General features: G+C 32.3%; 3 protein-coding genes across 3 annotated transcripts; 1 reads left to right on the top strand and 2 right to left on the bottom strand.

The window, feature by feature from the left end:
- Positions 1-1,720: 1,720 nt before the first annotated feature.
- LOC126744624 (RNA-binding protein Rsf1-like) lies at positions 1,721-3,376 on the top strand. Its single transcript, XM_050452121.1, has 2 exons — positions 1,721-1,885; positions 2,309-3,376. The coding sequence occupies exon 2, from the start codon at positions 2,325-2,327 to the stop codon at positions 2,916-2,918; it is 594 nt and encodes a 197-aa protein (XP_050308078.1). The 5' UTR covers positions 1,721-1,885; positions 2,309-2,324; the 3' UTR covers positions 2,919-3,376.
- Positions 3,377-3,543: 167 nt separating this feature from the next.
- Positions 3,544-8,424, bottom strand: LOC126744626 (uncharacterized). The gene is made up of 3 exons (XM_050452123.1): positions 8,266-8,424; positions 4,842-5,264; positions 3,544-4,781 (listed from the first exon to the last, which is right to left on the bottom strand). Exons 1-3 carry the CDS (start codon positions 8,305-8,307, stop codon positions 4,773-4,775), a joined length of 474 nt encoding a protein of 157 aa, XP_050308080.1. The 5' UTR covers positions 8,308-8,424; the 3' UTR covers positions 3,544-4,772.
- Positions 8,425-8,536: 112 nt separating this feature from the next.
- Positions 8,537-23,116, bottom strand: LOC126744616 (mediator of RNA polymerase II transcription subunit 17). Its single transcript, XM_050452111.1, has 9 exons — positions 22,837-23,116; positions 18,938-19,263; positions 18,677-18,882; positions 18,319-18,472; positions 17,723-17,985; positions 17,006-17,165; positions 9,832-10,123; positions 9,627-9,772; positions 8,537-8,970 (listed from the first exon to the last, which is right to left on the bottom strand). The coding sequence occupies exons 1-9, from the start codon at positions 22,926-22,928 to the stop codon at positions 8,687-8,689; spliced, it is 1,923 nt and encodes a 640-aa protein (XP_050308068.1). The 5' UTR covers positions 22,929-23,116; the 3' UTR covers positions 8,537-8,686.
- Positions 23,117-23,244: the final 128 nt, after the last annotated feature.

Here is a 23,244-nt window from a genome sequence, read left to right as displayed (position 1 = left end):
AAAAATAAAAAAACTAGTGATAATGTGCTTAGAACAGAAATTGGTAAAAGATTTATTTAGTGTCATTGGATACCCTTTATTGCATTTAGTTAATTCATGCCTATCAACTAGCATAATTCCAAGTGATTTAAAAACTAGTGTAATGATTCCAATACCAAAGGTAACCACTCCAAAGATTCCTGCAGATTTTCGACCAATAAATTTATTGCCTGTCATTGATAAAATTATAGAGACAATTGTATGCCAGCAGTTGAGACAATACTTTGAACAACATAAACTGTTATATATTGGACAGTCAGGGTTTAGGAATAATCACTCTTGTGAATCTGCTCTTCAGTATGTGTGTGGGACATGGCGAAAAGACATTAACGAAGACAAATTAGTTATTAGTGTATTTGTGGATCTTCAACGTGCTTTTGAGACATTAGACCGTAATATTCTTCTTAAAAAACTGTTATATTATGGTGTATGTAATAGAGCTTTGGACTGGATTAAAAATTACCTGGATAAGAGGTATAATAGAGTATCTATAGGACAAAAGTTTTCAAATAAAATAGAAAGTATCGTAGGTGTACCACAGGGTAGTGTTCTTGGACCGCTGTTGTTCGTTATATATATAAACGATATCTATACTGTTTTACAAAACTCTTTCGTAAATTTATTTGCAGATGATACAGTAATTTGTGTGTCAGGTAAAAATTACAAGAAAGCTACAAATATTTTAAATTCAGAATTGAATATTTTGTATCAATGGCTTTGTAAAAATAAATTAAAACTAAACGAATCAAAAACAAAGTGTATGCTAATAGGTACCAAAGCAAATTGTAAAATATTTTTAGATCAAGGTTTAAATATTGAAATTAATAAGTCAAAAATTCAATTTGTCAGTGAAATAAAATATTTAGGAGTACTCTTAGATCAACAATTAAATTTTCATGGTCATGTAAATTATATTTCTAAAAAGATTGCCAAGAAAGTTGGGTTTTTTAGGAGAATTTCTAATTGCTTGTCTCAATGGACTAAAATGTTAGTATACAATACAATTATTTTGCCGCACTTTAATTACTGTTCCTCTTCAACAAAATAAAGTAATGCGAATTATTCTTAACGGTAATAAATATACACCTATCAATCAGATGCTTCAAATATTAAAATGGCTTCCTGTGAAGCAAAATATTCTTAAGGCAAATTTAATTTTAATTTATAAAATAGAGCATGGATTTATGCCATCATATCTGCAACATTTTTTAGAGAAAAGATCCAACTTTCAACAATATAATATAAGGTCAAGAAATGATTATCATATATCAAGAGTTAGATCAACTTTATTGCAAAAATCATTGTTTTTTGAAGGGTTGCAAGCTTTTAACTCTCTTCCATTAGAAATCAAGAACGCAAGTAATTTAAGGTTATTTAATAAGAAAGTTAAAAAACATTTATTTAGAAATAGCGTTATGTGATGTACAGTTTATGTATTACTATAGGTTTTACTTATTTTTTATACTACTAAATTTAGCAAATCGAATGTATTAGCCAAGTGCTAAATAAAGAATATTATTATTATTATTATTATTATTATTATGTGATAACATGAATAAATTATTGAGTATTGTGTCGCTGCCTTTTAGACTATAAGCTACATGCAATTACTGTTCGCCATTTCGTATTTTCGACTCCGATATGAACGCCGCTTAAGTCCGCGCGGCTGCGCAAACGCCGTCGTCTTCATCGATCCGTCAGTTCTGTCAACGCGTCATTTCCGTTTTGGAAGTTGTAAGCGTTGGTGGCGTCGTATTTCGTCGTTTCTGCCGCTCTTCGTCTGCTGTGCCTGCACGCCGCAAATAATACAAATTTATACAACGATCTTCAGTCTCCTGGGAAATTGGTAACTAAAACGTTCTACGAATAGAAATTCTTCGTTTAATTATTATTTACTACGTTTGCTGCGAATATACATTCAAAAAACCCTACAATCCAAATCAAAAAAATATAACCGACGCCCTCATCCAGTAGTCCGACATTTTGTTTTATTTTTCTTGCAAGTAAAAATAAAATACAGCGCCGCACCATCGTCTGATATGCAGGCACAGTAAAACTCCTACTAGATACCAATTATAAATCTTCAGTTCCTTTAATTTTCTCCAGCAACAAAAAAAAAAAGATGGCTCTAAACCTGCTTTATTATTCAGCATCTACTACTGCTACTACTACTTCTACTTCATACCACCATTACTCTAGTGATATTCGCCAAACTGTTCTAGTTATTTTAAAGCACCTTACAAACCAGAAATATCTCCGATTTTCACAGAACGACGAACTACAAAATGGGTGACCGAGACAGAAGCATGAACAGATCGACTAGGGTTTACGTTGGAGGCCTCGAAGATGGAATCAAAAAGGAAGACCTCGAGGAAGAGTTCCAGAAATTCGGCAAGCTCACCAGTGTTTGGATCGCGCTCAACCCACCGGGCTTCGCCTTTGTCGAGTTTGATAATAATGCAGATGCCGAAGCTGCTTGTGACAGCCTTAACGGTATTGACCTGCTCGGTTCAAAGTTGAGAGTTGAAATCGCCAAAGGTAGATCCAGAGGGGGTGGCCGTGGTGGCGGCGGCGGTTTTAGAGGGGGCAGGGGTGGTCGAGGGGGCGGCGGTGGCAGAGATGGTGGCTACCGTGATGGCGGATTCCGTGGGGGTCGAGGTGGCGGCAGGGGATTCGATGGGGGCCGAAGGGGTGGCGGTGGATTCAGAGGGGGTCGAGATGATGGAGATCGGTTTGGATCAAGAGATTTCGGTAGGAGGAGTGACGGTTTTAGGGGGGGTAGGGGTGGCGGTGGACCACCGAGGAGGTTTGGTGGAGACGGTGGTGGTGGTGGTGGATCCTACAGATCCAGATCACCAATGGGCGGCCAGAGGCGTTAGAAATGTTACGAGTTAGGATTAAGTTTTTTTGTATGTTTTGGTTTGTGAGGCATAACTTAGAAATCTTTTATTTTGTAATAGTATTGTGATATTTGCCAAGAATTATAGGCTTACCTTTTATGAGGTATATATCACACTATTATTACAATCATTTTTATATGTTGTGTAGGATTACATTTAAAAATCACATACTCCAACCTGAGTTTTCAGGTGTTTTCTCTTGTAATAAATTTTTTGTGTGACATACTGTAAAAAAATGGTTTCTTCTGATCTGGAAAGTTTAGGAACTAGTTTAAAGGAGTGAAGATAAACTAGGCTAAGCATATTATATAGTATTGGTTTAAATGTATTTGTAACATTGACTGGTTTCATTTACTACCAATGTGCACAGGTTGTACAACAAATATTTTGATGTAGAATAGTCACGAAAGCCTGTTAATAAACCGCATAATATCAGATCTTTTTTCTTTCATTTAAATTAAACCCTATTAAAGAATATGAGAAAAATGTATTTACATAATGTAAGTAAATTATTCAAAACTATAACCATCTACCAAAACTAGAGACTCAAAATTATTGAGAATGAAAAATTGGGGAATTTTAGGACTTTAAATCCGCTCAAGAATACACCTAAAGACAATAGGCCATTAAAAATCATAAAATTATGTAAGAAGCAACAGTTTTTCATATATAGAAAAAAATATTTCATTAAACATGATAAACTATTACATTTTCTTCACAGCAAATGGATGTGGTGGTATAATCTGAAAAAGATGTGTTCTCGTCCTAAGATTCAGAATCTATTTCTATCACTAGCTTATTCTGGTTCAGCTTCATGATTAGAAGTTGTGGGACTCTCATATATTGGTCTAACAATTTTTGTAGGTTTTATATCAAATTTCGCTATACTTCAATACACCGCTTGTTAAGTTTTCTATAATATAATCTGTAATACTTTTATTTATTTAATAGACGGGATCAACCCCATTACAAAAAAAAATATTACAAAGTTCAATAGTTACACCTAACCATAACTTATAATAGCTAAATTACAAATATGTTTTTACAGGCAAATCAACAGAAGAGTTTACACAATCTCTCTAATTTGATTCCTAAAACTAGACAATCCAATGCCCACAACTTCAATATCCTTATGGTTGATAATATTTGAGGTTCTTTCGATAGGGGAGTGAGTGGCATAGTTGGTACTGTGAAAAGGCAAAGCAAATAGTCGGTTTCGTCTCAAGAGTCTTGAGGGGACATTGCAGCTAATTCTACCGAGAAGGTCGGGGCATACAATCAGACCATTAAGAAGGTTAAATCACCACGAATACGTCTTTCTCTCAATGTTGTCATAGCCAGCACTTCCCGTGCATCATCATAAAGATGATCGTTCGGTATTTCCAAATTTAATTTAAATAGACAAAATCTTAAAAACTTATTCTGAATTATTTCAAGGGCCAGACAGCTGTTCATGTAATAGGGGGACCATATCGTTGAGCCATACTCCAATAAAGAAACCACCAAAGACATGTACATTCTCTTACAGGTCTCGACTGAGAACAAAACCCAGAACCCTGGAGGACCTCACCACTATAATATTTATGTGTATATTAAAATTTAAATGATCGTCAAAATTAATGCCAAGATCCTTGATTGTATCAGAATACTGAACAGGGCTTTCCTCTATATTGTATGATGTTACAACTTTTTTACTTCTCTTGTGAAAACTAATATAATTACATTTCTTTATGTTTAAGAATAAGATATTGTTGACACACCAATCATTTAGCCTATTCAGGTCATTCTGTAACAAAATTTGGTCTTTGGGAGTCTGGATTACTCTATAAAATGTCAGGTCATCTGCAAACAATAAAAAGGCACTATTTTCAAAACATGTAGTATATCATTAATGAATCTAACCTGCTGAGTCCGGCCTGACAAAAAGCTTGTGAACCAGGCAACTATATGATTGGAGAAACCAAACACTCTAAGTTTCTCCTGCAAGATTCTGTGATCGACTCTATCAAAAGCCTTGGAGAAGTCTGTATAAATCACATCCATCTGACATCCCCTCTCCAAGGCATCCAACAGATCCTGCTGATAGATCAACAAGTTAGTGATCGTAGATCTGCCCGAACTAAACCTATACTGCTGATTGAGCAACAGCTCCTTGCAATAGAAATAAATTTGGTCGTAGATAAGACTGTCCAACAGTTTTGGAATGGCCGACTGGATGCAAACGCCCCTATAGGTGCCTATTTGGTCATTATCATCTGATTTAAATATTGGTACCACAAAACTATGCTTCCATAATGACGGAAAGAGTGCTGAGCCAAGGGATTTCTGAAAAAGAAAGAATAGAGAGCGAGAAACAGTACAGACACATTTTTGTAAAAAATAGTTTGGTATCCCATCAGGACCTGAACTAACTTTGGCCTTTAATTTTAAAATTTTATCAAAAATCAAACCAACAGGCAGTTGGGGATTAGGAATTGTCATATTTTCTCCCACCTGTTGACCCATATAATAATTGTTATTTTTATTTATATTAGTATTGTAGACAGTTGAAAAAAACTGGGCAAAACCCTCCGCTATCTGTTCGCAACCAGAAAATTCATTATCACCATAATACATTGAATTTGGAATTTTATTTACTGCCTTCCTACTGTTGAGGTGATACCAAAAGCTTTTAGGGTCAGTACACAGTAATTGGTCTAAATTTGAAATATAATCACGGTAGCAAATATTCGTGAAAGTTTTGCACCTCGCCCTGAGATTAGAAAAAGTGACATAATCAGATTGATCACGAGTACTGATGTAATTCTTGTGAGCAATCTTCTTCTGTGTAACTAGATATTTAAGTTCACCCGAGAACCACTTGGGAAAAATCAGATGTCTTATATCTTTTGAGAGGAACAAAAAGGGCTATTGCCATGTTTAAAATGTGATAGAATTGAGAGACAGCTATGTTAATATCAGTCGTGTTCAGTATGGTAGTCCAGACAAGTAATTATTAATGCCATCATAATCTGCAAGCTTAAAATCATAATAAAATTCTACATACTCTACATTTGGCTTGAATTCACCACACAAATCTAATTGAAAGTTGTACGCTTTGTGGTTTTGAGATTTATCAAAAAGGTAGTTGATTGTTTTTACTAATTTTTCTAAAGTGAAATATTTGCTTGCGTCATAACTTAATTTCCATGTCTTCTGAATGGCTGAGACTAGACTGATAATGTCTAGAAAAGATATTTAAACAAGTACAGACTGCTTAATTTTAGATATACAGAGGTGAACTTCATTGCTTATAAAAGAATGTAAATGTTCCATGTATTTCACTTTTATGCTATTCTTAAAATGTCTTAGTAAAACGATTTGGGTAAAACCTGATCTGATGTTCCTGTATGAATTCCTTGTCTTAATTTAAATATGAAACTTTATGCAGGGTGTTCGAAAAATAGACGGAGATATTTCAATGGGTGATTCCTTGTAAAAAAAATATGAGAAAAAGTTTCTATCAACATGGGTCCGGAAATGCACAGTTTTCAAGATACAGGGTGATATTTTTTTTTTTAAATATTATTTTTTTATTATTAAAAAAAACTTTTTTACAAGGAATCACCCATTGAAATATTTCCGTCTATTTTTCGAACACCTTGTATATATAAAAGGAGTACATAATCCTCTCTTCTTCTATGCTGAACAAAAAAACGGATATAACCCACTACAAGGGTACTATATAAAAATAAAATAAAAGATCCTTTATTGTATGTCATCAGAGCAGCAAATATATTATACCAGATTTACACCCATGTTATAATACTATCACTTATTAAAACTTTTCTTACATTACTTTTAAAAGCACACTATCACCTCCTAGAATAAGAAATTCTGAAAGGAAGGCTGGTTCAAAAAAATGTAACAATTTATGTACAAGTTATTTCCATAAACGTTTTTGAGCCATAGACACCTTTTGCATGTTGGATAATATTTTCTCTCAGCGACAGGTCTTTAGTAGGCAATAGTTCTGAAGTTGTTGAATTTTGTATTCTGTTAAAAAAAAGTCCATAGTTATATTCAATGTTTAGATATCCACACTAAGCACTAAGCTTTCCGAAAGAATTTTCTTTTTATTAGATGGTAAAATCTTTTTACATTCAAGCAGTAACTTTAATTTATAATAATTGTTCTTTGGGAAATATTATTTACATGTGCATCAAAGACAACCTTTTCTCCATGCAAAGACCAAGGTTTTTAACTTGCTGTACCCACTCCACATTATTAACTTTTACCTTATTTAGCTTATACTAAACAATCGCTAATTCAACTCAATCAAAAATTATTACATCTAACTTCATCATGAAAACTTGTTATAAAATATTTTATGCAGATCCTATCCATTTCAGCTCCTTGAAATATAAGCGGTTAGAAAAGTTTAGCAACTTTGTTAATTTTTTTACCGTGACAGATGTTTCGCCTTATCAATGAACCATCAGAGTATAGAGAGAAATGTAATCTGCACTCCCTGCACTTTGTCATATTTTGTAGTCATAAATTGGTTATCGTATTTCAAAGATAAATCTTAAGCAGAACTTTTGTCATACCTGAATACGCTATTTGTTCTGTATATTTAAGAGTATATAATTAGATGCAGGATTAAGCTTGGAGGCAAATCTTGTTAACATGTCAAAAAAAACAATCCAAACAGCTTTTTCCTTTTACAATTCTTGCTTTGGTACTTCTAGGGAAATTCTTCTATAATTTTAGAGTAACTTAGACCATTCTTTACTGGGGCAATTTTTGCCACATTGATAAGGCGTTTGACCAACAAATAAAATATACTGGGGTTATGTCTGCGTTTGGTTGGGTAGAGTTTTTTTAAAGGCTAAGAATTCTAACTTTACCCTTTGTGTACATCCTGCAGTGTTTGATGTACGTTGGGCAGAATCTTAATCTATACAGCTCAAGTGACGACTTTCCTAACTATCCTACTAGGAACAAGAATAATCTTATGCCTGGCTTGAGAGATTCAGATTTTTGGGAATTATGTTCTACAATTGTACTTTTAATTCTCTTTAAGAAAAATGTAAAAAAACTCATCGAAAATGCTTTTCATTTGAGGACTACTTGAAATCAAATTTTCAACTCTTGCCATGTCGGTCATAACTAAATTAAATTTGTTCTGGACCAAAAATATGGATAATGTGTTATACTTTAATATTTTACATTATTATAAGAATCGAAGCAGTTTTAGAGTAACAATATAAAAAAAATGTATTCTGATTTGTAAAAGTATAAATGGCGATGTATTTTTTTAAAGATATTTTGCTACTTTCCTTACCTGAATCTGGGAGATATAAAAGCATCTGAAAAAGTTCAACATACGTTAGAAACAAACCAGGTTAACCATGGTCTGCATAAATGGAAAAACCACAACAATTTGCAAAAACCGCAAGGTTTTATCTTTAACAATTATACACAAACCCTGCAAATACAAAAAATAGAGACACTATTCCTATAACAAAATTGAACCAGTCGACATTTGTTAACTACTTACCTTTGGCAAAACTGTAATTTATAGTAATCATAAAATAGGTATTAACACAGTTAGATATAAGTCATAAAAGGACCAGCCATATGGTGTTATTTTATTATGAAAAGTACATTCAATTATATATACAATTACATCATAAACTTAATTTTATTCAGTAAATCTTAAAATTATTATTGTTTAAAATAACTGATATTTGACTCGAAATCATCTAGGAATTACTAGTCAGACTAGCCATAAGCAATTCCATTTTATGCAGAAAATTGCGACCTTCCATCTTATCCAACCTCACGTCCCTGAATTGGCCGCCCAAATGTTCCCATTTCCGTTCTGTGACCAACCGACTGGGAAAGAAATCCGTTCTGGGTGAATGCGCGACGGATACTTGCATGCCACTGGCCTGTGGCTCGCATCGAACTGCGATTATTCGATCTCCAGTAGGCGAGGCTAATAGGCATAATGCTGCGTTTCCCAACGGTTCTACTGGACCTGTGCCTGCAATACCATTAGAGATGTTAAGTGGAAGTGTTCGATACATTATAAAATGTGGCGTAAGAGTGTAAGCGATCCTTAAGTACCTTCTTGCAAAAATCCGTAACTAACGATGTAAAATATTGTTAGCGAAGCAGCGTCGCCGCTTATACCAAAAAGTAGCATCATCTTTGATATTTCAAATAAAATCCGAATTTTTGGATCTGTAATTACTTCTTGAATATTTTTCCTAATATTGTCCTATCTCTAAGTCTTTTTGTACTGGATATTGGTTGTTTTTTGAATTATACTTATTTGTGATTTTTACCGAAAATAATTAAAATAGTAAGAAATAATTGTTCAAAAAAACGTTTTGATGAAGTGTTTTATTCTTCATAGCAAGTTTCACTGAAATGTTGCTTCTGTAGTGGATTAATTAGAGCGAAAGCCCCAGTTGTCTAGAATTGATTTAAATTTTTCGTTAATTTTATTTTAGCACCCAGTTTAATTATTTCCAACTGCAAAATTTTAGCTTTTCTTTATAAGTGTGTTTTTTAAGAACTGGTTAAAATATTCCAACAAATAAGTGGAGGATTTTGTGAAGGATGAGTCTATAATTTGAGGCACCACTCTAGCAATTTTAACTTGACCAGTTAAAACTAGTATAAAAACTTACTTACCCAAATGACTGGAATTACCCAACGGTTGCCAACCCATGGTCTTTGCCAACGCTTGTACTGCCAATATTTGATGTTGATTAATATGACAAAATATCAGATCTCTCAACTCTTGCGGTTCATAGCTCATATTCATTACTTTGCCATCTCTAAAAATACCCATAAAAATTATCATTTGACAATAAAAAACCTGTAATATTAAACCCACCTACAAATACATTTCAAACTCTTTTCTCCGACATGTATGACGAGTGGCGTCCTACAAACAGCATCGTATCCATGCGTCGAAATATTAATTTTCACGCAGCTCTGGGTAGGGCTGTTTAAGGTGTTCCAGTGTGACGATATTAGTGGGTCTTTGAACTCTTTCGCTATCGTATCTAATACATACTCGGTTCGCATACGCATAATAAAGTGCTGAGCCTGTTTTACTATTTGTTCTAGTAACGTTTCTTTTTTGGTCATTTCTAAAAGTTCGTAACGATCCGCAGCCATGGGACCTAGAAGAATTTTTAAAATAAATATTTTGAATAACGTGTAAGCATCAAAGAAACTGATGCTAAATGATCCCTCTGTCATGTTCTGCTTTCATTGTTCTTTATACTCTCTTGAGTTTTTTAACTCAATCTTGAAAAAACGTAATCGACGCAATGAAGCTCAGGCTTGTCGTTAACTAACAGTGTTAAATACATCCATAGATTGAGGTGAAATAACTTAAAGCCTCCAAAGATATACCACGGGAGAAAGAGACTTATTACCTTCAAATGCTAGGAAGACATGAAAAATTACCTTCAATATGTACATTTAAAAAGGTTACTCAAAAGATTTAAAACAAGAAGAAATAAGTCATGATGCTTTCAAAAACCAGAACACTATAACTAGTGAATGAATCCAAGTATGCAGAAATAAAAGGACAAAATAAGTTTCTCAACAACTGAGAAGAAATTTCAAATAAATACATAGTTGTAATTTAGTGCCTATAAATAATCTGCCATCGACTTCATTAAACTCGGAATAGCACGTAAACATGTTTATGTTTCAAAACTGAAACCATGTAAACATGCTTATGTTCGGTCAAGAAAAATAATTCAAATTAACAACATAAGGATTTTATGGTAGTAGGATTAAGGCCAGAATGAACATATTAGTAAAATCATTTGTATTAGACATATACTGTAAAACTTTAATTTGTGTAAGAAAAAATGGAATTGAATAAAATCAAAACGTCATATCAAGTGATAAATTACGGAAACTTTGCGAATGAAATAAAAGGAATGGATTGGTCTCATTATCTAATAAGAAAATAACGTAGAAGAAGCTTGTAAAAAATGTATGAGTAAGGTACAATCTATTTTTAATTCTTGTAAGTTTGAAAAGCATGCCAATAAAAAAATTAGAAGAATCAAGGATTGGATTTCAAATGAGTTGACCATAATAAAAAGCAATAATTTTTTTTTAAATTCAAGAAGGATCCGTACAGAAGAACTAGAAATAGAGTACAAACAATACAGGAACTATGTAAAGAACTTGATTAATAAAACTACATGATTATGATAAAGATAAGTGTTAAACAATAAAAATAATACTAAAAAAAATATCAGTTAGTACATGACATTACAAATAAAAAAATGGCCAAAAAATTAAAATTACCAACAATAATGAGCAGTTTACATCATTAAAGGATATGGCTTAACTTCTGCAATAATCACTAATTATTATAGGTATCCAAATAAAGGATAAAATACCAGTACCTAAAAAAAGCTCTCCAGGTCTTAATGAAATTCCCACTAGGCTAATATGTATATTCATTTCAACACATTTTGCTTTCACTAATAGCCACAAACCAAATTACTTTAAGCCATCACTTATCATTCCTATATACATGGTGTTATTTAATAAGTGTCCGATATTTCACAGGGTGATTTTTTTAAGCATTTTTAAGGTAAAAAGTTCCTATGCGTGTGTGGTCTAAAATAATTAAATACTAAAATTTTTTGACATTAGAAATTTGAATTTGTCCTTAATTCAGCTCTTATTTGTAGAAGACGCTAGCTACGTGTCTTTTACGACTTTCAAAGGCTCATGACTTTTTATTATACTTTTGGTCAAAGAAATTAATTCCTTAATAATTTTTACGCGAAAAAGGTACATCAGTTCATTAGAGGTCGCTAAGAGCAACCGTTTTTGCAATATTTGAGTTTGTAACAATTGAGGCATGCGTTTTAAAAAAGTGAAATAATTCTGTAAAATAACTTTTTTAATCAAAATAAAATATTTTTAAAGAAAATTGAATACTAATCCAGATCAAAATCACAATAAATGTTGGAAATGTCCACCTCCTGTCTGTATCCAAGCATCCAATCGTCTCATTGATTCGCGTACTCGTTGGAAAATTCGTGGAGTATTTTGAATCGTTCTACAAGAGTGTATTATAGCAATCAGCTAATATTTATTCAATTGGCATTATTTAGGAAATCATCCAGAAAAAATAAAAATAAATCCTTGATACTTTGTATCTTGAAAACCAAGCATTTTAGAGCACACATGTATAAGAACTTTATATCTTAAAAGTGCTTAAAAAATTATCCTGTGAAATATCGGACACTTATTAAATAACACCCTAAATAAAAAAGCTTCGATTACCAAAATTGAAAACTTATATAATACTATCATGGTATCAAATTATCATAAGTATTATAAATATAATAAAGGATCGATCACCTATCAACTATAGTATTTTTTTTTTAGTTCATTATATGGTTGTCAGAAAACCAATTTGGATTTACACATATTACAGAGAGACTGAGTACTGCACCTCCTGTCTACAAACTCACTTCAGAAATAACAAAAATTTGTGCAATGACTTTAGGCATGAAACGGACAGGTTATGCATTCAAAAGCTTACAATCAACATGGAAAAAACAAACTACATTGCTATTTCTTTGATAAATGTTATTAGAGCATATTTCAATAAAATTAGTAAAGAAGAAATCTGTGAAGTAAGAAGAAGATTAGAATTATACTAGTTCCAAACCTCAAATTTTTTTTTTGTTTATTTGTTTATTGTTTACTAACTGAATGAGCTCTGGGTACAATTTTAATATTCCAGCAGCAATCCAGCAGCAATATAATTTACAATAATTTTACAAAACTCACAAAAGTATAAATAGATGTACACCTAGATTAGAATCTGTGTGTGTACAAAACAAAAGTAATTAAGAAGATAATATATATAATTCACAATTCACTTAAAGTTATATACTATATACCAAATATACCAATATACTAAATACTATATTATACTATATACTAACTATATTAAAACCAAAGAATAAACCAAAATAATGGTTCTCTATCGGTCGCCGCAAATCAGGATATTTATAGACAAATATTAGCACTGACTTAGCATACATTTGCTGTATTGTAAAAACGCGCGCTTCTTGGTATAAACGGTTTGAGGAGTATCTGGGATGTTTTCTTAAAATTACTCGTAAAAGGTATTTTTGAGTAATGTTTAAAATATTTATGGTACTGGCAAATGATCCTCCCCATATTGATATTCCATATCTAATGACTGATTCAGCCAAGGATGTATATAACATTTTTAAAATGTGGAGAGGCATACAATTTCTAAGATGATAAAATTTAAAAATTAGTTTAGGAATTTTTATATTAATACTTTCTATATGTTTTTCCCATTTAATATTTTGATCGATAAAAATACCCAAATACTTTATACATGGAGTCCTACTTAAGGTTTCCATGCAAGCACATGGCTTCTCCTTTAATATGCACTGATATGTGTGTATTTTTAGTACATCTGTATTAATTTGATGGTTATCGAGAATGCTAAAACTCATAAATTTTGTTTTTTCAATATTTACTGCTAAACGATTTTCTTCCAGCCACCGACGAACCATTGCAAAATCTGAAGTTGCTCTCTCCACAGCATTCGCCCAGTTATCACCCTTTACCAACAAAACAGTGTCGTCCGCGTATGATACAAGTTTTCCAGATGTACTAAGAAAAAGAAGTTCATTGATATAGAGGGTGAATAGAAGAGGCCCCAGTACAGTACCTTGTGGAACACCACAATTTATTGTTTCAAAAACACTATACTCATCCTCCACCCTAACACATTGCTTTCTTTCAGTAAGATAATTTTTTATAAGAGTCCAGCTTAATCCCCTTATCCCGTAGTCGTCTAATTTATCAAGTAGAATATCGTGTGATACCGAGTCGAAGGCTTTAGCCAAATCTAAAAATATAGCTAACGGTTTTTGATTTTTTTCAATAGTTTTACAAATATGATTTGTTACCTCAAATAGTGCCTCTTCAGTTGACTTACCCTCTCTAAAACCATATTGGTTGGGAGATAAAATGTTGTTTTTCTGTAAGTGTTTTGAAAACCTAATGCGTATACAAGCTTCAAGTATTTTTGCTATATTACTAATAAGTGATATTGGGCGATAGTTGCCTGGAGAACACACGTCATTTCCCTTATATATCGGAACAACCACTGACTTCTTTAATTCATTCGGAATTATTCCTGTTAAAATAATACAATTAAAAACATGGGTCAAGGGTTTTGCAATATTATTCCGTATTTGCTTAAGTAAGGTACTCTTTAATCCATCTAACCCCGGTGCAGAATAGTTTTTTAGAGCATTTATATTTTTTAGAACTTCATCCTCAGTAATAGGCGTTAAAAACATAGTGGTACAATTTAAGCGGGAAAACTTATTTTTTTTATTACAATTTAATTTACTTGACATTGTTTTTCCTACGTTTATAAAAAATGTATTAAAAATATTTGCTACATCTTTTTTATCAGATTGAATCGTGTTATTTTCACATCTAAGTGATATTTTGTTTTTATTCATATTTTGATTAGTATTCAGTTCCTCATTTATAATTTTCCACATTTTTTAAGGATTTTGTTTAGTTTCATTAAACTTTTTTTGAAAGTACGAGTTTTTTGTTTGTTTTATTAGCATATTTAAAATATTACGGTAACTCTTATACTCATTCAACAGAGTTATATTATTTTTATTTTTTAAATAAGATATTTTTAATTTGTCTCGGTGTCGGATGGAATTAATTAAACCAGATGTGATCCAGGGTTTTAGTTTTTTATTTTTTGATGTAATATTTACCTTTGTACTTGCCAATTGTATAGCATTTTTTATTATATTTTGAAAAAGTTCATATGTCTCCTCGCTTTGGTCTTTATCGTAAACAACTTCCCAGTTTGCCTCTTCCAGAGTTTTATTTAATTTATTATAGTCTATAGATATAACAAAAGTTTTATCGCATGATTTTTTTGAATTGTTATCAATTTTCTGTAGTTTCAGTGCAATAGGAAAATGATCCGTTACATCACTCTTTAGTATAAATGGTAAAAAGGTCAATTTATTTTTTATTTTGTTGGGACAGTAGATAAAAAAGTGGTCAATACAGGATTCACAATCTGATGTTACTCTAGTAGGTCTATTTATATAACTAAGAAAACCATTTTCAGTTAAAATATTTTTATAGTTATTTATTGTTACATTTTCTCTAAGCAAATTTAAGTTTATATCTCCCCCAAAAATACAAATGGCTTCATTATTTTTGTATTGCAATAATAAATGGTTTAGGTCATTTAAGAAAGTAGTGGTATCCGATGCAGGTGATTTATATAGAGCAAATATTTGATATTTGTTTTCCTTAAATTTAAAATTAAGATGTGTAAAAGTTACTTCATTATATTTGATGGGAAATGGGAAGAACATATTAATTGTCTTACAGGCAGAATCAGGCATTTAATTTAAAATATTTGTCTATAAGTCCTTAGTTGAATCTTTACTTACATAATCACTTGTGACTTAGGGCACAAACACTAACTCTGTAACAATACTGTACAATTTTCAGTAATATATTTGAGTTTGAATGTGGGAAGAGACGGAGGAACTAGCAACTAGGAGGAACTAGGAAGTACTAGCAACCCTTACACATACTTCAGAACTACATATTAAAAAAAAAATAGGATGTGCCACACAGAATTTTTGTATAATGAGGACATATGCGATGTGAATCGTCTTTTTATACATGTGTACACTTTTGTACAAAACACCGACATAGCTAAAAAGATTCTTAAATCATTTACAAGGTACCAGGAATAGTGTAAATAATTATTTATCGCTCACCTTCTCTAAGCATTAGGAATATGAAATTGAAATTTATTGTAGTATTATAATTTATTACTGAACTAAACTAAAGCAATAAAAATAAAAGAGAGAGAATATATTTATGTAAATATGAATAAATTTGAATCTTGTGTCTTAACTCGAATATAAATGAAATAGTATGTCGGTGGCTCTAATTCTTTTCCCAACATAATATATAGAGAATTTAAAAAATTATATGTATTTCCAAAGGGACTGATTCTGTTTTTATTTTAATTTATCCGGTGATTTAAAGGATGGGGAAGAAATCACAACACACAATTTGTTCTGATAAATTCGACCCGTTTAATGAAATAATAATATCCGAAAAAACACAGCTCTTACTTCGGCGGACACTCGGGCAAATACTTCTTAAACTAAATAAATTCTTAAAGTTTACATCCATAAACGTTTTAGGTCACTACTTATTTAATTTAGTGAAATAGGGCTTTAGAGATCTATAGGGAGTTATTTTACTTAAAGAGAGATTTTTTGGAGGGAAATTCTTTCACAAAAAGGGGAGATTTAGAGGCATATTTGTGCCAATTTAGCGGGTGAACGATGAGAGAGCGCGTGACTTGCCCTATTAAAATCTTGACGGCCACTCCCTGCCCGAATTGACGAGACATACCCAATCTTATTTTCGGTGTTTTTTTCCAAGACTTGCCGATCAAGTGGTGGAGCGGCCTCGAAACCGACCAATAGGATTATAAACGTATGTCATTTGTGAAGAGCCGCGGGGCCATAAATATTTAAGTCTAAGGATTATAATTTAGAGGAAACGAGTAGTAATTTGTACAGGGTGAGAGAATTTGAACAAAGTATATTTATTTGTTTAAGTTCTGATTTGTCTTGATTAGAGATGTAGAATCGCATTTTGGTTTGTCTTTAGTTTATATTTAATAGTTTATTTTTTACATAATTTTTTTTTCTTTGGATGCTGCAGTCGAAAACTTTCATATATTGTGTTAAGGTACAATATGTTTGTAATAATTTTCATTTAGGGTCTTAAGGTATAATATATTGTATTAGGTATTGAATTGAATTGTTATTAATATGGCAAATATTAAAGCAAAAAAAATCTAAAATAATCAAAATTTTGCTTGCAAAAAACCGTTTTACAAAAAAATAAATTGGTGAGGAAGTTTTATTGTTTCACGAATATGCTTAACTTACCTGCAATCATTCTTTTTTTAGACGGTCCCAAAGGCCCGGTTGCAGGATGTGGAAATGGATGATGTGTATTTTTGTGGTGCACCTCTCTTAGTAATTGATGGAGGGAATGCTCTAGAACATGGTCATGTTCACTTTTTGATGGGGCCGGTTTCTCTACTTTCTAGAATGGAAGAAATTCAATAAGAAACATGTAACAAATTGAGTCATTTTTTAACCCTATAGGGCAGAATATTTGTTGAAGTTGTCATGAGATTAGAACTAAATATTAATTCTTTTTAACAAAAAACTTTTAACCTCGCCGGTTAATTTATATCCAAAAGTTTAAAAATTCACTTCATATAACTTTTTCCTTTTAAATGTTAGTCTACTATTATATTGTAGAAACGTATCATCCATTTTTTCTCTAAGAGACCAAACGAAAACAAAAGAAAGGTAAAAACACAAAGTCACGGTCTCATCAAATCCATAGGTCTAGGCCTGATGATGCTCCGATAGGAATGAAACATGTGTAGCATTTAAAAAATTATATGGATTTGATGAGACCGTGACTTTGTGTTTTTACCTTTGTTTTGTACTATTATATTGTGACTGTTCAAGTTAAGGAAACAACAAATTAAGGTTTTCTGAATTAAGAAAAATGTCCTTAATTACAAATAAAGCTATTTTTTTGATTTGGCAACAAATAATAAGTGAGACAACAATCATTAAACTTCTCACCTTATCACAACCAGTAGAATGCCTTAGCGCGATTATCAACTGAATACCAGGCAAAACAGTAGCCATAATTTGATTTCCCACAACCATATGAGGAATGGGCGCTTGTAGCTGAACAGCTTCTTTGGCTAACTGATTAAATAATTCTTTGCAAAAAAGAACATTTTGGGCGGCTTCGAGTTTTTGCTGCCAGTGCATATCCGGGTTAGAAGACGGAGCTCCAGATCCTAACAGGTTTATGTTTGCGGAACATAAGTCTTCTTGGTCTAAAAATTGAACAAACTTAAATGATTTTATTCAGGCAGACTTAAGTTGTACACAAATATTTAAAACAGTTTAGTTTTGGTCTCCAGTTAATCCCAAATGTTGGATTCCAGAATGCCAACTATCTGCAGGGCATAATACTCAGCAATGTTTGAAAAATAGCAAGAGTTAGTCTATAATTTTCACAAAATTCTCTGTCAACAATATCATTAAAAAAATCTTGTTTTGAATTGTTTTGACTAGTTTCATACTTAAACCAAATATGTCTCGACTAGTATTCCAATATTATTACAAATTGTATTAAATTAAATAAATAGTTTGGGACAGACTCTTACCCTTCTGGCAAAGTACCTCTATATAGGCGACACCTTGTAGTTCTGAGGGTATAGAAACTTTAAGGGCACTGGTCTGTTTTACAGCTGGCCCTCCAGTAGGTAATGGGCTACTTGGAGGACTTCCTGGCTTCTCGTCATCTTCAGCTTTTGTTACCTACAATTAAAGATGCAAATTATCACATAAGAATTCCCTGCCTTATCAGAAAAAAAAATTAAAGCAAACTCAAACTAAAGATTAAGTTTGTAGACCATCTTTTAGCATGAGCACAAATACAAATGCAGATATATCTCACTTTGACAAGTACTGTGTGTAATATAACAGTTAAATTTAATTACGAAATTCTTTCAAATAACAAACCTCAAATGTTCCAGTTTGTAAATACTTAGAACCTGCTGTTCTGTAACTTAAATCTCCTATAATGGTATTGGAAACCTTCTTTAACCTCCAGTTTTGTCTAAGCCTTAATAACTCAATATGAAAATCTGGCATTGTTCTGTTTCTTGCAGCTTCATTTTGGGAGGTTTTTAATTTCTCCACCCCTGCTAGCAATACATTTGCAGCACCTACAAACAAGTGAGACAGGGTAGTACTATAAAAGAGCTCCTGACAATGTTATACCAGCTAAAGCTTTTTTCCGAGCATAAATTTGGACCATAGGTTTTGTTTCCAGGGGTTCCTGCTGCACAGGATCCAAAACCATATATCGCTTTTCCTTGGCAATAGCTAGAACGTCTGCCAAAACGCAGATTTCCTGATGAGCGTTTCTGAGTTTGTTCCTCACAGAGTCCCAGGGCCATAAAGAAGACTGGAAAGCATCCTTACTGTCTGTGTCTGATTTAGCCTCTTCAGCTGCTGCCTCTTCTCTCTTAATATCAAGCTCTGAGGTTTTGCTGAAGTCGATTTTTTGGGCATATTTTGCTAAGCTTTCTGATAGTGTTAAAGGCCTGAAAATAAATTAACTTTAACGTTCTTCTTTATATTTTGATTCAAAAATTTAATATTAGAGGAACTTAGATCTTATATTCAAGACCTATTTACAACCTTCTCAGTGCCTTTCATCTTGGAAACAGATAAAAAAGGCAAATTATGGAAGAGAATGAAATGTACTTTATAGCATAAGATTTTTAGTACCCCCAATGTTAAAATTACTACAAATTCCCTGATAAATTCACAACTCAAGCTGGTCGTACTAAACAAACGAAAAATTTGTTTGAAATAAACCTAATAATCTGATGAAATACTTCATCAGAAATATTAAATGGGACAAGCATATTAACTTGTTCTAATGTTAGATATTAATAAACAAAAAATGTTGTATATATTGGTACAAATATACATTAAAATACACTATGTGTGACCCCTCCAAAGCTGTTTTTAGAAATACTGACTTGAAAACCGCCTGGGTTCAGATACGATCTTCAAACTTTAGTCAATAATTAATAGTTACACCTAATAACTTTCAATTCTTCATTTTGCAGTGCTTGGGGTTAGATTTACAAATAAGGGTTTTAGTTTTTGATGAAGAAATTGATCACAACTTGAGTATAATTTACCGATATAAATTCAATCCACTACATCAGTATCTACTGAATGACAGATCACAGAACACTGCTGCCTCTGCTTTCCCAATATTAAAAAATACATATTTGTGTGATTACTTTTCTATGTCAAAGCTCTAGATGTAAATATAAAAGCAAATGATCTATTTAGCCAAGTTTATTATTAAATCACCGGTCTCAGTGAGTGTTTTCCAGGATGTTTTATCAACCAATATGCTGATGACACTTCCATAATCTTGTCAGAACATCTGATTGAAGAACTATCTGTCAGAGCTTCTCAGGTGGTAGAGAGGATGCAGGAGTGGTGTGACAATCAGGCTCTGAAGCTAAATGCTGATAAAACCGGGCTACTGACATTCTCCAAAACCTAAAAATTACCTCAAAATTCCCTACTAGTAAAGTTTGAAAAAAAAGTATCTTCGAGAAGTAGCTTCCTTAAAATTCCTTGGTATACAAATTGACTCCTGTCTCACATGGGTACCACACATAGACACTCTTGGCAAAAAACTAAATAGTTTCTGCGCGTTAATAAGGCGTCTACGAGAAGAGCTTTCCCTAAATTGTCTGAAGCAACTTTACTATGCATCGGTCCAATCTCTAATCACTTATAGTGTGATGTTTTGGGGATCTTCAACTGACGCCGTGTCAGTCTTTATAGCACAAAAACGCATCATAAGATGCATGCTCAGACTCACACCACAAACGTCTTGTAGGACTTATTTTACTAAGCTTGGTCTACTCACTGTTCCAGCTCTGTACATTCTTATGTTGGCTATTTTTGCAAAGAAACACTTGCATCTTTTTCAAACTAATGAAGATCATTATGCTGAGGGTATGTCTATTGTGACAAGGGGGAGAGCTGAACTGAGTGTCCCAACTCATCACTCTGCCTTTTTTCAAAGATCTCCTGCCTTTGCTGCTATTAAAACATATAATAGATTACCTCTCGCCCTAAGGCAAGAGAAAAATATCATGAAGTTTAGGAAAGACACTGCAGGGTATCTGTTGAGCAAGTGTATCTATAGTTTCGATTTACAATTTTAAATGTGTATTATAATTAATATTAAGGGTTTGTTTACTAATTTATTTATCTTCATAATGTATCATACTTGAGATATAAGTGGTAAGGTAATGCACCCATTATTATGTCCAACATTATCTTTTTGTTCTTACTATTTTTATTAGCAGTATGTACTTTGTAGATGTTATCAAATTTTAATTTTGTTTGTTTTGTGACGTTGCTATTGTCTATTTTAATTAGATCTTGAAAGCAATAAAGAAATTATTATTATTATTATTATTATTATTATTATAGAGGTTCCACCCACCCAAGGTTTTATCTCTGTGAAAAGCTCTGAAGCAGCTGAACACATGAAACAGTGGTATGAAGAAAAAATTAAAGGTAAACACTCAATAAACTGGTCTGCTAACATTGGTAGAAAGCACGACTGCAGAATTTCAAGAAGTTTTGAAAATTAAATAAATCATTTACCATCAAAGCTAAAGAGTTTCTGTGGTTATGTTTATAGGGTTATCGGAGGATATGAATCTTTGAAAAAATTAAGATCCTTATTTTTCAAATGATCAGTCTTGGCATGGCACTATAGACAAAATATTCCTCTTTCATTTTAATTCAAGCTTAATTGAGTTTAATTGTTGTGCTTTTTTGGGTTCTGATGGTAATAAGTCAATTTATTTATACTCACTCTCCAAGAACCTAATGGCCATGCAAAAAGGGCAGATTTACAATAATACAATATTATTAAATTACATAACATGAATTATATATTATGTTATAGTTTCGAGGTGGTAGTTATCACCCTATTTGTCCTATCTGAGTGACAGAAGTGAGTTTGTGTTGTTTGAGGGGTGTGAGTTGCAGAGTTTAACATTGAAACATGTGTATTGCATATATGATATTTTTGTTAAAGTTGCTGTTAGTTTTACTTAGTGTGTGCCTAGTGTTTCTTATATTTGTCCTTAAATTTTGGGTTATTTTATTACAAATTTGTAATACTTTATTTTGACCAGTTTGTTCAGTTCTTTTTTTTTGAAAGAGTTTGTTTTTTGTTGGTGTATAAGTAAATATTAAAAAATTAGAATGCATAAGTTGTTCCTATTTCTTGTGTAATATAATGCATTTGTCATAATTACGTGCATTTTTATCATTTAATATTGGGCTAGCTGTTTACTTAAGCACACAATTTATTGTATGAGTGGACTGTATTTATTTTAGCAAAGTAATATTTCAACAAACACAAATTCAGAACCCTTTAAAAATACTAGTACGCCCTGTTGGGCCAAAAAAATAGTGAAGAATGCGAACCCTGTACACTCTGTCTCATCATCAATCAATATCTACTCAAATTAAATATAGCATTATTTTCTCCTGCTTTGTCGCAGAACTAGCCAATCACAACGTCCAAATTATTACTCTCGCTGCATTTGGTACTGGGGGCAAATTCTCTGAACTGAAGAACAATACTTCTATTCTCAGTAAAGTGTTTGATGAGTTCCGCCTGTTTAAAAATAATCTTTTAAATTAAAAATTAAATTCTTTGTTGTGTTTTCCACAACAAATATGAGTATGATTGCAAGCTATAGCTTCAGATTAACTAGTAAATTTTGCTTTTGCCATTGAATTAAAAAATCTTTTCGTCCTTTTGTGCAATAAAGAAACTGAATAATATGTAAGGAACAGGGCTCGGTTCAGATATGACTTACACAGTGAGAAAGGGGGACAACTGGATAAACAAAAAAAAAATGAGTTAAGTGGTTGGTTAAATTTACACACAGTTCAAGGCTTGATCAGATATGACTTTGGCATGGTTTCTTATTATATGCCCTGGGTCAATTAACTACTTGACTGTATTAAACATAAAATATCTTCGACTATGGCTCTGGTTCATATGGTTGAAGCACTAAGAAAGGGGTTAGTAAAGGATAACTTAAACTTACGGCTGATATAATTCCACTCCGTCATATGTTATTTCTTGGATTTGGTTTTCTATTGGGGCCTCCACTGATATATTCACACTGTTAAAAGACATTTTTGTGTTTTGCCTTTGTATGAATAAAATTTTTGGAAGCCCTGTAAGGAGTAAATATAAAACACTTGACTGTTTCTTACATTAAATAGAACAATAACGTTGCAATTATGTAAAAAGCAAAAATTGGAATAGAAATTGTTTAATAAACAGACATGTAAAAGTTTGGTTTGATTTTGTAAATAAAAGAAAATATTAATTTTAATATGACATTGACAATAGCTGAGAAAGTTTTTACCTGACAACTTTTGAGTAGTAAACTGGAACTCATTATTAAGGGTGTTTTATATAAGCGATTTGCGATTATATCGACACAGTT

This window comes from Anthonomus grandis, chromosome 14, assembly GCF_022605725.1.
Source record: "Anthonomus grandis grandis chromosome 14, icAntGran1.3, whole genome shotgun sequence".
Lineage (NCBI taxonomy): Eukaryota > Metazoa > Arthropoda > Insecta > Coleoptera > Curculionidae > Anthonomus > Anthonomus grandis.
Note: the sequence above shows the minus strand (reverse complement) of the source record. Positions and strands in the feature narration are given on the sequence as shown.